This window comes from Homarus americanus, unplaced genomic scaffold (assembly GCF_018991925.1).
Source record: "Homarus americanus isolate GMGI-L3 unplaced genomic scaffold, GMGI_Hamer_2.0 scaffold42023, whole genome shotgun sequence".
In the NCBI taxonomy this organism is placed as follows: Eukaryota; Metazoa; Arthropoda; class Malacostraca; order Decapoda; family Nephropidae; genus Homarus; species Homarus americanus.
The window spans coordinates 95,998-111,763 of NW_024713230.1; the positions used below are offsets into that span (position 1 = coordinate 95,998).

The 15,766-nt window shown below is 39.2% G+C and overlaps 1 protein-coding gene across 1 annotated transcript in view; it reads left to right on the top strand.

Annotated features, from left to right (window-relative positions):
- LOC121871497 (substance-P receptor-like) overlaps positions 1–11,839 on the top strand; it is an 88,966-nt gene extending 77,127 nt beyond the window's left edge. Inside the window, exons 8-9 of the mRNA XM_042373889.1 lie at positions 877–1,025; positions 10,918–11,839. Of these exons, the coding sequence (XP_042229823.1) occupies positions 877–1,025; positions 10,918–11,123 (355 nt within the window). The 3' untranslated portion in view covers positions 11,124–11,839. The remainder of the gene's footprint in view (positions 1–876; positions 1,026–10,917) is intronic.
- Positions 11,840–15,766: the final 3,927 nt, after the last annotated feature.

The following is a 15,766-nucleotide window of genomic DNA, read 5'->3' on the forward strand; positions in this document are numbered from 1 at the left end:
CTAGCAGAACTCTTCATCCATTACCATAACCTAACTAGTAGAACTCTTCATCCATTACCATACCCTAGCTAGCAGACCTCTTCATCCATTACCATAACCTAACTAGCAGGGCCTACCCTTGCATTACCATACCCTAACTAGCAGATCTCTTCAGCCATTACCATAACCTAACTAGCAGAACTCTTCATCCATTACCATAACCTAACTAGTAGAACTCTTCATCCATTACCATACCCTAGCTAGCAGACCTCTTCATCCATTACCATAACCTAACTAGTAGACCTCTTCATAAATTACCATGCCCTCGCTAGCAGACCTTGTTCCTCCTGCCCTATCCAACCCAGCAGACCTCACCTCCTCTGCTACACCCTTGCCAGCAGACCTCACCTCCTCTGCTACACCCAACCCAGCAGACCTCACTTCCTCTGCTACACCCTTGCCAGCAGACCTCACCTCCTCTGCTACACCCAACCCCTTAGACCTCACCTCTCTGCTACACCCAACCCCAGCAGGCCTCACCTCCTCTGCTACACAGTTGCCAGCAGACCTCACCTCCTCTGCTACACCCAACCCAGCAGACCTCACTTCCTCTGCTACACCCTTGCCAGCAGACCTCACCTCCTCTGCTACACCCAACCCAGCAGACCTCACCTCCTCTGCTACACCCTTGCCAGCAGACCTCACCTCCTCTGCTACACCCAACCCAGCAGACCTCACCTCCTCTGCTTCACCCAATCCCAGCAGACCTCACCTCCTCTGCTACACCCCTTGCCAGCAGACCTCATCTCCTCTGCTACACCCTTGCCAGCAGACCTGTCCTCCCATTTACTCTACGTGTGTGACCTACCTGGGTGTCTCTCTGCTTCCCCCACACAGGTTCCGCCAGGGCTTCAAGAAGGTGTTCTCCGGCTGGTTACCCTGCGTGCATTACTACGAGCGAGAGCCAGTCGAGGTAACCAGGGTCCACACCACAAGGTTCTCCTGCTCGGGGTCTCCAGAAACTCTCCATCGGATAGCCTACGACGGTCAGAACGTGTCTCTTATGTGTATCTCTCTTAGTATGAAAGTGTCTCTCATGTGTCTCTTTTGGTATGAAGTGTCTCTCATGTATCTCTTTGGTATTGTCTGCATGAGAGTACAAATTTCTCCTATTTCCCTCTATTTGTTTCTCTCTTTATCTGTCTCTTGTTTCTCTCCTTATCTCTGTCTCTTGTTTCTCTCCTTGTCTCTGTCCTCTTGTTTCTCTCCTTATCTCTGTCTACCTTTCTCTGTCTCTGTCTTTTTGTTTTCTCTCTCTTATCTGTCTCTTGTTTCTCTCCTTATCTCTGTCTCTTGTTTCTCTCCTTATCTCTGTCTCTTGTTTCTCTCCTTATCTCTGTCTCTTGTTTCTCTCCTTATCTCTGTCTCTTGTTTCTCTCTTTATCTCTGTCTCTTGTTTCTCTCCTTATCTCTGTCTCTTGTTTCTCTCCTTATCTCTGTCTCTTGTTTCTCTCCTTATGTCTGTCTCTTGTTTCTCTCCTTATCTCTGTCTCTTGTTTCTCTCCTTATCTCTGTCTCTTGTTTCTCTCCTTATCTCTGTCTCTTGTTTCTCTCCTTATCTCTGTCTCTTGTTTCTCTTCTTATCTCTGTCTCTGGTTTCTCTCTTTATCGCTATCTCTGGTTTCTCTCTTTATCTCTGTCTCTTGTTTCTCTCCTTATCTCTGTCTCTTGTTTCTCTCCTTATCTCTGTCTCTTGTTTCTCTCCTTATCTCTGTCTCTTGTTTCTCTCCTTATCTCTGTCTCTTGTTTTTTCCTTATCTCTGTGTCTTGTTTCTCTTTTTTATCTCTGTCTCTTGTTTCTCTTTTATCTCTGTCTCTTGTTTCTCTCCTTATCTATGTCTCTTGTTTCTCTCCTTATCTCTGTCTCTTGTTTCTTTCTTTATCTCTGTCTTGTTTCTCTCCTTATCTATGTCTCTTGTTTCTCTCCTTATCTCTGTCTCTTGTTTTTTTCCTTATCTCTGTGTCTTGTTTCTCTCATTATCTCTTGTCTCTTGTTTCTCTCTTTTCTCTGTCTCTTGTTTCTCTCTTTTATATCTGTCTCTTGTTTCTCTCCTTATCTCTCTGTCTCTTGTTTCTCTCTTTTATCTCTGTCTCTTGTTTCTCTCCTTATCTCTGTCTCTTGTTTCTCTCCTTATCTCTGTCTCTTGTTTCTCTCCTTATCTCTGTCTCTTGTTTTCTCTCCTTATCTCTGTCTTGTTTTTCTCTCCTTATCTCTGTCTCTTGTTTCTCTCCTTATCTGTCTCTTGTTTCTCTCCTTATCTCTGTCTCTTGTTTCTCTCCTTATCTCTGTCTCTTGTTTCTCTCCTTATCTCTGTCTCTTGTTTCTCTCCTTATCTCTGTCTCTTGTTTCTCTCCTTATCTCTGTCTCTTGTTTCTCTCCTTATGTCTGTCTCTTGTTTCTCTCCTTATCTCTGTCTCTTGTTTCTCTCCTTATCTCTGTCTCTTGTTTCTCTCCTTATCTCTGTCTCTTGTTTCTCTCCTTATCTCAGTCTTTTTGTTTCTCTCTTATCTGTCTCTTGTTTCTCTCCTTATCTCTGTCTCTTGTTTCTCTCTTTATCTCTGTCTCTTGTTTCTCTTTATCTCTGTCTCTTGTTTCTCTCCTTATCTCTGTCTCTTGTTTCTCTCCTTATCTCTGTCTCTTTTCTCTCCTTATCTCTGTCTCTTGTTTCTCTCCTTATCTCTGTCTTTTTGTTCTTTCCTTATCTGTCTCTTGTTTCTCTCCTTATCTCTGTCTCTTGTTTTCCTTATCGCTGTGTCTTGTTTCTCTTTTTATCTCTCTTTCTCTTGTATCTCTCCTTATCTCTGTCTTTTTGTTCTTTCCTTATCTCTGTCTCTTGTTTCTCTCCTTATCTCTGTCTCTTGTTTCTCTCCTTATGTCTGTCTCTTGTTTCTCTCCTTATCTCTGTCTCTTGTTTCTCTTTTTATCTCTTTCTCTTGTTTCTCTCCTTCTTATCATCTCTGTCTCTTGTTTCTCTCTTTATCTCTGTCTCTTGTTTCTCTCTTTATCTCTGTCTCTTGTTTCTCTCCTTATCTCTGTCTCTTGTTTCTCTCTCCTTATCTCTGTCTCTTTCTCTCCTTATCTCTGTCTCTTGTTTCTCTCCTTATCTCTGTCTTTTGTTTCTTTCCTTATCTGTCTCTTGTTTCTCTCCTTATCTCTGTCTCTTGTTTTTCCTTATCGCTGTGTCTTGTTTCTCTTTTTATCTCTTTCTCTTGTATCTCTCCTTATCTCTGTCTCTTGTTTTCTTATCTCTGTCTCTTGTTTTTTTTTCCTTATCTCTGTGTCTTGTTTCTCTTTTTATCTCTGTCTCTTGTTTCTCTTTTATCTCTGTCTCTTGTTTCTCTCCTTATCTATGTCTCTTGTTTCTCTCCTTATCTCTGTCTCTTGTTTCTCTCCCTTATCTCTGTCTCTTGTTTTTTTCCTTATCGCTGTGTCTTGTTTCTCTTTTTATCTCTTTCTCTTGTATCTCTCCTTATCTCTGTCTCTTGTTTTTTTTTCCTTATCTCTGTCTCTTGTTTTTCCTTATCTCTGTGTCTTGTTTCTCTTTTTATCTCTGTCTCTTGTTTCTCTTTTTATCTCTGTCTCTTGTTTCTCTCCTTATCTATGTCTCTTGTTTCTCTCCTTATCTATGTCTCTTGTTTCTCTCCTTATCTCTGTCTCTTTGTTTTTTCCTTATCTCTGTCTTGTTTCTCTCATTATCTCTGTCTCTTGTTTCTCTCCTTATCTCTGTCTCTTGTTTCTCTCTTTATATCTGTCTCTTGTTTCTCTCCTTATCTCTGTCTCTTGTTTCTCTCCTTATCTCTGTCTCTTGTTTCTCTCCTTATCTCTGTCTCTTGTTTTCTCTCCTTATCTCTGTCTCTTGTTTTCCTCTCCTTATCTCTGTCTCTTGTTTCTCTCCTTATCTCTGTCTCTTGTTTCTCTCCTTATCTCTGTCTCTTGTTTCTCTCCTTATCTCTGTCTCTTGTTTCTCTCTCCTTATCTCTGTCTCTTGTTTCTCTCCTTATCTCTGTCTCTTGTTTCTCTCTCCTTATCTCTGTCTCTTGTTTCTCTCCTTATCTCTGTCTCTTGTTTCTCTCCTTATCTCTGTCTCTTGTTTCTCTCCTTATCTCTGTCTCTTTGTTTCTCTCTCTTTATCTCTTGAAGGGTCGAAATCTCTCTGTTATTGTTCTTATAGTGTTTCTTTTATTACAATCTACATCATGTGATCAAAACTTCTGAATGTCTCTCTTCATTATGGTAACCTAACGTGCTGTTGTTAAGTAAACAGTAATGTTATGTAGATATGTTTAATTAAATAACATCATTAATTAATTTTTAGGACAATAAAACAAAACGAATATAATTACTGATACATTCATCAATAATAAGTTTTATATCAAATATGTCTTTTATCTAAATTTATGTTCAGAATATTTAATTTATTAAATATTAATCTAGTGTTTAATTAATAATTATTTTCCGCATTTTTATCACCTGTACAAGTATTAATTATATGTATTAACCGTTTAATAAAATTTTCTACCTTAATTAATTTCCTTAAAGGGAATTAATTAATAACACTAAATTATTTAAAACTACATATAATAAATATAGTAAGTTATCGATACGAACCATACCTCTAACCTGGTATGTGTGTGTGTGTGTGTGTGTGTGTGTGTGTGTGTGTGTGTGTGTGTGTGTGTGTGTGTGTGTGTGTGTGTGTGTGTGTGTGTGTGTGTGTGTGTGTGTGTGTGTGTGTGTGTGTGTGTGTGTGTGTGTGTGTGTCTGTGTGTGTGTGTGTGTGTGTGTGTGTGTGTGTGTGTGTGTGTGTGTGTGTGTGTCTGTGTGTGTGTGTGTGTGTGTGTGTGTGTGTGTGTGTGTGTGTGTGTGTGTGTGTGTGTGTGTGTGTGTGTGTGTGTGTGTGTGTGTGTGTGTGTGTGTGTGTGTGTGTGTGTCTGTGTGTGTGTGTGTGTGTGTGTGTGTGTGTGTGTGTGTGTGTGTGTGTGTGTGTGTGTGTGTGTGTGTGTGTGTGTGTGTGTGTGTGTGTGTGTGTGTGTGTGTGTGTGTGTGTGTGTGTGTGTGTGTGTGTGTGTGTGTGTGTGTGTGTGTGTCTGTGTGTGTGTGTGTGTGTGTGTGTGTGTGTGTGTGTGTGTGTGTGTGTGTGTGTGTGTGTGTGTGTGTCTGTGTGTGTGTGTGTGTGTGTGTGTGTGTGTGTCTGTGTGTGTGTGTGTGTGTCTGTGTGTGTGTGTGTGTGTGTGTGTGTGTCTGTGTGTGTGTGTGTGTGTGTGTGTGTGTGTGTGTGTGTGTGTGTGTGTGTGTGTGTGTGTGTGTGTGTGTGTGTGTGTGTGTGTGTGTGTGTGTGTGTGTGTGTGTGTGTGTGTGTGTGTGTGTGTGTGTGTCTGTGTGTGTGTGTGTGTGTGTGTGTGTGTGTGTGTGTGTGTGTGTGTGTGTGTGTGTGTGTGTGTGTGTGTGTGTGTGTGTGTGTGTGTGTGTGTGTGTGTGTGTGTGTGTGTGTGTGTGTGTGTGTGTGTGTGTGTGTGTGTGTGTTTGCTAATTAAACAAATAAACAGACACATAAATTTAATAATAACATAAATATACAAACAAATATAGCTTATATCACCTGATGATTAAAACAAAAAACTAACGTTAGGTTACGTTAGATTAGGTTAGGTTAGGTTAGGTTACGTTAGATTAGGTTAGGTTAGGTTAGGTTACGTTAGATTAGGTTAGGTTTAGGTTAGGTTAGGTTAGGTTAGGTTAGGTTAGGTTAGGTTAGGTTACGTTAGATTAGGTTAGGTTAGGTTAGGTTTAAGGTGGTTAATCTTAAGATGTAAATCAGCTGAGGTGCCTAATCTTCATGTGATGATATTTATAAAAACATAGATAACCATTACACTAGATGATGACACTGTAATGCCTCAGTGGGTGGTGTTGTTGGTATGCCAAGAAGAGCGTCACAAAGATGGAGAAAGTTTGCCTGGAGATAGCATGAAAATAGTTGGTAGGAAGGCGAGGAGGTTCTACAAGCTGACGAGAACGAGAAGGAGGAGGAGGAGGAGGAGGGAGGTTAAAGAGGATGAGGAAGAGGAAGAGTATGTGGAGGAGGAGGAGGAAGATAGAATTGACTGTGAAGGAGGCCGAGATATAATCATAAGCTGTGGTCTTGGTAGGAGTGGGGAAGGCTTTGTGAGAGAGAGAGAGAGAGAGAGAGAGAGAGAGAGAGAGAGAGAGAGAGAGAGAGAGAGAGAGAGAAGGAAGACCAGCACTTAAAACCGAGACTTGTTCACACTCACATATAATAAAATGAGTTCATTAAGTCCCAGAATATCTTAACAAAACTTAACATTACTTAACACCAGATAACTTAACATAATTTAACACGACAGAGGACAACCTTACATAGGATTATATAACACAATAAATAATAATACTACTAAAATAACCAGTATTCACCTATACAAGGTCAGGGTTAACAATATCTCACTAAAGATATACTTTGTGAGTTTAAGTAGAATGGTGAGTTTAGTGTGAGTTTAGTGTGAGTTTAGTGTGAGTTTAGTGTGAGTTAAGTGTGAGTTTAGTGTGAGTTTAGTGTGAGTTAAGTGTGAGTTTAGTGTGAGTTTAGTGTGAGTTTAGTGTGAGTTTAGTGTGAGTTTAGTGTGAGTTTAGTGTGAGTTTAGTGTGAGTTAAGTGTGAGTTTAGTGTGAGTTTAGTGTGAGTTTAGTGTGAGTTAAGTGTGAGTTTAGTGTGAGTTTAGTGTGAGTTTAGTGTGAGTTTAGTGTGAGTTAAGTGTGAGTTTAGTGTGAGTTTAGTGAGTTTAGTGTGAGTTTAGTGTGAGTTTAGTGTGAGTTTAGTGTGAGTTAAGTGTGAGTTTAGTGCACTTGGTGAGCTTAGTGTGAGTTTAGTGTATCAGTGTGAGTTTAGTGTGAGCTTAGTGATTAGTGTGAGCTAGTGGAGCATGGAGTTTAGTGAGTTTAGTGTGAGTTCAGTGAGTTTAGTGTGAGCTTGAAAAGTGGAGTTTAGTGTGAGTTTAGTGTGAGTTTAGTGTGAGTTTAGTGTGAGTTTAGTGTGAGTTTAGTGTGAATTTAGTGTGAGTTTAGTGTGAGTTAAGTGTGAGTTTAGTGGGAGTTTAGTGTGAGTTTAGTGTGAGTTAAGTGTGAGTTTAGTGTGAATTTAGTGTGAGTTTAGTGTGAGTTTAGTGTGAGTTTAGTGTGAGTGATGGTCCTCCTTCTCTCATGACTTTTCTGATAAGGTGGAAACAGATAACAGCCCAGAGAGTCAAGAATAGATTAGAAGTTAGAATTTATGGTATAGAAGAAGGGAATATAGATGGGGTGGATTGAGGGGTTTTGTAGGGTTACGTAAGGAGCAAGAGATGACACACGATGATAAATTAGGACTAGTAAGCAAAATAAAATAGAAATATAAGTGTATTATATAAATCAAAACTAAAAGAATAAATAAGAAAATAATCTAAAAGGCGACTTGTAAATAAAAAAAAAGTTGGGGATATAAAGAAAAGTAAAAAATTCAGAAAATATTAAGTATTGTTTCATAAAAGAGTTTAACAATGGTAGTGTCCGTTCACACACCCCCCAAGGAGCCTTTAACTCCCTCAGACATAATCTAAACATGACCTTATAAAGATGACTTGTACTCAGGGCCCACTAACGCACTTTTAAATAACTCTTAAGTGTTTCTACATAAGCACGAGACGCACAACAAAACAGCAGTAGTCCTAAATTACAACCTTGAGGTACCCCTAAAATGAGCTTTGTAATTATATACTTCATTGTCTTCGTTAGTTAATTCTTTTTGCATCTCTCATGTCCTACTAAAGTTAACATCCCTCTTCTAATCCTCCATAACATCCTCCAACTGTTAAAGGCAGTTCAGAATTCCTCATGCAGGACTTTCTCCAACATTCGTTATCTCCCTCACATTCCCCTCACTCCGTCACTCACTCCAACGGCCATCAACCCCTTGCATCATTCTTGTATATTATTCCATCAGCTACGGACAGCACTTTCTCGTTCCAGCACTCACTCAACAAGCTTTGGCCCTCAAGTACCCTCTAGTAACCAATTAACAGGCACGAACTTCAAGTAACACCTCCCAATGTCCTAATTCTCTTCTGATTGAATTGCACTTCCTCTAAGTTTGTTATTTTTCCCTTTCACGTTCACAAACACTCACTCAGAACCTTGCAACAGCTGCCCAGTTCCTTCAGGTGAGCAACATGGAGAATACTGACGAGTTTGTATGTGTGTTTCTGCGCAGGTTCGCCATCCTCCCGCACAACCTCCCGTATCCCGTGAGTCACTGTATCTGCCCCTCAACCACCACCACTACCACTACCACTACTACCACCATCATCTGCATTATCCGTGAGTTCTGCCTCACCACCACCACCACCACCACCACATCTGTATAGTACTACTACTAATACTAACACCACCACCACCACTACTACCACTACTACTACCACTATCAACCCTGAGATACCTCCCTCCCTCCCTCCTCACTACCAACATCCTGCAATTTTCTTTATTTTTTCCCCAGTGGTAAGTAAAGACCTCTCTCTCTCTCTCTCTCTCTCTCTCTCTCTCTCTCTCTCTCTCTCTCTCTCTCATCGTACCGTTTTCATACTAACCAATTCTCAGAGTGATAAGTAAATGGGATCCACCAGGGCAGTGTAGATACAACACACTGAATACTTTACTGTAGCCTCAGCACGCTGGGAAAAAATGTCCAGGTCGACACTGCACTCGACTGTATTCATTTCCCCATCTGCAAAGTAAGTTACCCAATTATCAAAAAGAAAAAGAAAAGCAAATCACGAACACATATGGATGGACGGAGAGAGAGAGAGAGAGAGAGAGAGAGAGAGAGAGAGAGAGAGAGAGAGAGAGTAATGAAGTGTTCTGGTGACCTGTCTTTACCTGCGCGTGACCTCCTTCCTTGTAGGTGGGTTAGTGGTGGTGGTGCTAGTAGTGATGGTGATGGTTGTGTGGTGGTGGTTGTGGTGGTGGTGGTCATAGTGGTGGTAGTAGTGGTGGTGGAGGTGGTGGTTGTAGTGGTGGTGGTTGGTGATAGTCGTGGTTTTGTTGTTGTTGTTGCTGTTGTTGTTGTTGTTGGTGGTGGTGGTGGTGGTGATAGTTGTGTGGTGGTGATGGTTGTAGTGGTGGTTGTGGTGATAGTGGTGGTGGTGGTTGGTGATAGTCGTGGATTTGTGCTTGTTAGTGTTGTTGTGCTTGTTATTGTTGTTGTGCTTGTTATTGTTGTTGTTGGTGGTGGTAGTGGTGTGAGTGTAATAATGGAAACTGGTTATAGTAAAGTTGTAATGGTAGAATGGTTTACCCCGGAGTTGTTAATGGTAGTTGTTGTTGTATTGGATTGTGGTTGTCGTTGTGTTAGTAGGAGCGGCTACAATGGTACTGGTTGTGATGATGTAGTTAGTTGTACTATTATAGGTGATTGTAATAGAGGTGATGCTAGTTATAATGATGATAGTTATAATGATGCTAGTGATAATGATGATAATGATAATGACGATGAGAATAATAATAATAACAATAATAATAATAATAATAATAATAATAATAATAATAACAATAACAACAACTACAACAACAACAACAACAACAACAACAACAACAACAACAACAACAACAACAACAACAACAACAACAACAACAACATACACTAAACATTATGAAATATTAAGGTGAAGAAAACACAAAAAAACAGCCTCTCAAAACAACATCCAATCCCATTATGTTCAATAAGATTACTGAGACACTTAAGGAGAAATAAAAGATACTCGCTAAAAAAGAAAAACAGTGAAACGGAGTTGGTCGTCCCGATAACTTCTTAATGGAATCGAATAGCTTAATGGGAGAAGATTCTGTGCGTTCAACAGCTGCTAAATTCACACACGAGGGAAAGATATTTTATTGTTTGTTTGTTATTCTCTTGAGATAAATTTTGTCAATTATTCATTTTCTAACGCATAGATTTTGTGTGTGTGTGTGTGGGTGTGTGTGTGTGTGTGTGTGTGTGTGTGTGTGTGTGTGTACTCAGCTAACCTGGCGTGTTTGTGTAGATATTTCAGAGCAAACTCAGCGCATATATATATAGCAAGTAAATAAGGCTACTTACCAAATTAGGAGAGGTATCTTAAGCTCTTGAGTACGATGACTTATTCCCTTGAGTACGATGACTTATTCCCTTGAGTACGATGACTTATTGCCTTGAGTACGATGACTTATTGCCTTGAGTACTATGACTTATTCCCTTGAGTACGATGGCATTTTACTTGTGGTTTAAATCATCTTACATAATGGATTAAGTCATCATACTTAAAGGGTTAAATTATCTCACTCAAGGGATTAAATCATCTCACTCAACGGGTTAAATCATCTCACTCAACGGGTTAAATCCTCTCACTCAACGGGTTAAATCATCTCACTCAACGGGTTAAATCATCTCACTCAAGGGTTAAATCATCTCACTCAAGGGGTTAAATCATCTCACTCCAGGGGTTAAATCATCTCACTCAAGGGGTTAAATCATCTCACTCAGCGGGTTAAATCATCTCACTCAAGGGGTTAAATCATCTCACTCAAGGGGTTAAATCATCTCACTCCAGGGGTTAAATCATCTCACTCAACGGGTTAAATCATCTCACTCAACGGGTTAAATCATCTCACTCCAGGGGTTAAATCATCTCACTCAAGGGGTTAAATCATCTCACTCAAGGGGTTAAATCATCTCACTCAAGGGGTTAAATCATCTCACTCAAGGGGTTAAATCATCTCACTCAACGGGTTATCACTCTCATGGGGTCAACCAGGTCAGCATTCATTAACCTCTTGTTTCCTCTGTTTCTCCCTCAGGCTCATCACACATTTCGATGAGGACTTACGTGTCCGACGCGGGAGGCGGCAGCAACGGCGCCAGGACCCAGCCAGTGAGAGTGTGCAACGGTGCCAACATGAGGAGGGCCACGAACGGAGCCAATGCCAATACCAGGAACTATGGAGGCTTGCTGACCACCGCTAAGAACACCAAGTATCCCGCCGTGTCCTACCAGTACGTGTGAAGGGCTGACGACGAGGGATAGAGCCCAGTGTCCTTGAAACAACAACAGCTGGTGGTGTTGTTGGTAGCGGCGGCTATTTTACGGGGATGGAGAGTGTAGGCAAGAACTATAAGTTTGTAAGGTCTACGAGGCTACTGTGACTAACACTACTGATTGATATTGAAGTCTTAAAGAATCCGTTGTTAGAGTCATGCACGTGGGAAGGGGGGCTCAGTGGGGAGGTGAGGAACTTGGAAAATTTAATTTGTGGTATGTCAGTGGTCCTCACTTTGAGATTATATCACTGTTGGTTTGAGGGAGAGACACTGAGACACCAGCAGCCAGGACCTACACCTCCCATACCCCTAGGCTACACCCAAGACTCAATCTCAATTAAAAAAAAGAAAATCCTCGACATTATCAAAAACTCCAGGAACATGTACAGTGTACATGAAACGTACAGCAGCAAACATCGTGTCAATTTGTGTATCACGGACATTTAGGACCTTAAGCTCTCAGCCTCAACAAATAGTTAATCTGGTCGCCAGGATAAGAACCATAGACTTAGTTAGCGTCAAAATCTCTTCGGGTGGAGATGGAGGTGAGACAGTCGTACTGAGAAGTAGGCGTCCACAGGCTCCTGATCATATCATACAGACAAGACGGCGGAACGAGAAGTACTGTATTGTAGCGCACACCAATGATGTGGGGGGGATATATATATATATATATATAAATATATATATATATATATATATATATATATATATATATATATATATATATATATATATATATATATATATATATATATATATATATATATATATATGATATTCTTAGGTATAAACTTAAGGAATTTGTACATTATTGAGAGGCTCTCCCGCACCCCGTCCAATGTGGACCTGTATGGATGAATACTGAAGTGTGTGTTGTACTAAGGGGAGAACTTGTGGCTCACAGTGTTTTCGTCTCTAAGATAAGTGTAAATCACTGAGTCAGGTACTGTGAGTCACTGGGGTGTAAATATCCTGTAAATGTGAGACTTACTATTTACATGAATCATATCATGAGCTGTAAACGATGTATTAAATGATTATTATAATTGTGTTAAACGAAAAAATCATAATACTGTATCGTTGTGATGTGGTGCCAAGTAGAGTACATAAAGTGTCAACACTTATTTATATAATAATGACATTTCATTCTAACTTACAAGACGGGATGGAGGGAGGGAGGGAGGGAGGGAGGGAGGGAGGGAGGGAAGGGGCGTACTGTAAACAATAAGATAATGTCGACCCTACTGAAGGAGGGTGAATGCCAATATAGTATTTTTTTATACTCAGTTGCAGTATATACTCTGGTGCTGAACATATAGTGGCTTGTGAGCGTGATGACGATGATGTGTTTGTACGGACTCATCGTCACTGACGTGTCCTGAACTAAACGACGAGTGTCAGAACTACATTAATGTATAAAATACAGTATGTATATATTTTTATTGTATTGCCTTTTCTTATATCTCTTTTTCTGTCAATATTTCTCTCTTGTTATATTCTCTTTCACTTTTCTCTCTCTTTCTCTCTTCAGGTTCATATAGTTGTAAATCTTCAAGACATTTTCATCATTCTTCTGTACAAACCTGCAAGAACTTTTTCAACTTCCACACAATAGTGATATTAACGAGAAATTCTTCTGCTTCTCTTGTGTTCCGGCCACCAGACTATGAGGGTCTTGTGGTCGAGCAACACACACAATAACTTATTGACTGTATATTTAGATGTATAATATAACCTCACTCTAAGAAGAATTATATAATACCTTTAGCTTAGAAATTACACCTACATCGTGAAAAACTGTGTGAGAGAGAAAATAAGAGTGAATAGAGAGAGAGAGAGAGAGAGAGAGAGAGAGAGAGAGAGAGAGAGAGAGAGAGAGAGAGAGAGAGAGAGAGAGAAAGAAATCTCAAATAATTATTACAATAAATCTTCTAATGTGTATTAATCATTAACTATTATACGTGTTTTAAAGAATTCGCACACACACACACACACACACAGACAGACACACACACACACACACACACACACACACACACACACACACACACACACACACAGCCCTATTAGCTGTACCATATCCTTTTATTAACTTATGAATGTTGAACGTTGCTTACTGTACTGTACAACAACGGAACCTCTACCATACTATTACACTGTACACCCTTACCTCAATGGATAGCAGCAAAACACCCCTTGACTCTTACAGTATAACACTCTATTCCTATCATGTTTACCTATCATGTTTACCTATCATGTTTCCCTTTTACTATGAACCCAACTGAGAAACCCAAATTCTAACCTTTAATTTCTAACTTTAATAACAAACAAAACAATTAGATAATGTTTAAAAAATATCAAGATCATTTTGGTCAGAGAAGAACCATTATAATAGAGTGTTCTATTTTTCTATCTTGGCCGTAGATAGTGTTCAAATATTGGTGTAATTTGATCGATCTTAGTAATGCTTTGTGAGTGTTGAGGGAGTCTGATCGTCGCCATGTTTGTGTGTGTATGTATATAATGAGGGAAAACACTCACGAACGGTCTTAGTATGCGTGTTTAGGTATTTGTTTTGGGAGAATATTAGTGTGATCTTTCTATTCGACTTTTACGCCTTTCACTTCTCATAACTTTCATTTCTCATGGGTGTCGCTCTCGCTGTTACACCTCTCATTCTTACGTTTCTAATCTCGCATATGTTTTACTGTTACACACACACACACACACACACACACACACACACACACACACATACACACACATTTATTCTTTTCCACGCCCCTAAGTACCCAAGTTTGTCTACAAATTATCTGACTCTTTCTTCGACACAGTTCCATTCATAAATCTGAACTCGTCTCAAGGCTTCATTCATTCATTCACTAAAACGTAATAATATAAATTTGTTTTCCATGTACAATTCTTAATCTTTATTATCTTTCTGATTTAATTTTTCTTTATTATGTGTTTTTTTTTATTTCTTGTTTCGTTGTTTCTTTGCTTCGTTTATTTATTGAAAACATCGAATCGTGACAACTTATATTAATACTCATATTTTATCTGAATCTCTTGTTTTGTGGCTATTTTCTTAACTTTGCCATTTATCTTCTCCTTTTCTTGTCTATCTCTTCTTCTTATAGTTTCTTCATACATTCCATTGTATTTCTTTCTTTCTCTTATAATTTAAATTTATATTAATTGATAGACAATATTAAGGACCGGGAATTTAATGACACTATATGTTAATTAGATTTTATACAAATATATCTCTACATTTTATAACTCCTTGTTATTATAGTCAGTGTCGGTCATATATGAACTATAATTTACTTTTTTCTTTATATAATTCTCAGCAAGAAGTTTATCATCTGCCTTAACCTCCCCGTGGTAATAATAGTCGTAAGAGTTGCTTCTCACGCCAGCGACATACTCACCTCCAGTATAAGATATATCTGTGTTATACCTGTGTGTTATATCTTACCTCCTGCTCACACTCCTCACAACAATCAGTCTTCACCTCTTGTATTATATATCAATGTATATATTGTTTTAAGATATACTGCTCCTCTGTTGACCCCTCGTGATATGTAGCTGCCTGTATGCGTAAATATATATATATATATATATATATATATATATATATATATATATATATATATATATATATATATATATATATATATATATATATATATATATATATATATATATATATATATATATATATATATATATATATATATATATATATATATATATATATATATATATATATATATATATATATATATATATATATATATACATATATAATATAATATAATAGAATATTCTTTAATGTTATTAATGGTATGTCAAAATATAAGATGTAGTATATGCTCAGATAAAGATGTCAGTCACCTTGAGGTGCCTGCCCACTACGGCTCATCACCTGTAATAAACGCACTCATGAGCCTTACTGTGCGGGCAACACCTTCTCATATTTGTGTATTTTTTCTATACCATCACCTGAGCTGCCACAATGGAATCCAGGGACCCAGATGGGGGATATAAAGGGTCCCGAAATTATACATTATTTATATTATTCTGAGTGATATGGAACACGTTTTGAGGTAGGAAAGGCATTGTGAATCGTTTTACCTATCTCAGATGGTGCCCAGACACAACCAGAACACACACAGTATATAGTTAGATCACTTTGTTGTTCCTGTAGACAGTCGACCAACATCACACGTCCGATGCTCTTTTGTTTTCATTCTGTCCTCTGATCCCACTCTGGCAGCTGACTGGTGCCTTCAACTCACACCTGCTGAACCTCCCAATGTATCAAGGTTGTTGGGACTCTGTAGATACATTTAGACTTTATGTAACCGACGGCAGAAACAGAAGTTGCTGGCACGTATGGGAAGGGGGAGCATACCTGTCTAGGAGCTTCTGTCTACCGTATAATGATGGATTATTTTTGTGTAGAATACGTAAGGAATGTATCATCTCGGTGGTCAGTGTGTGTGTTTGTGTGTGTGTGTGTGTGCGTGTGTGTGTGTGTGCGTGTGTCACCGACATACTCGGATAGCATCGCCAAGCCTCACACTCGTGTTTGTAAAC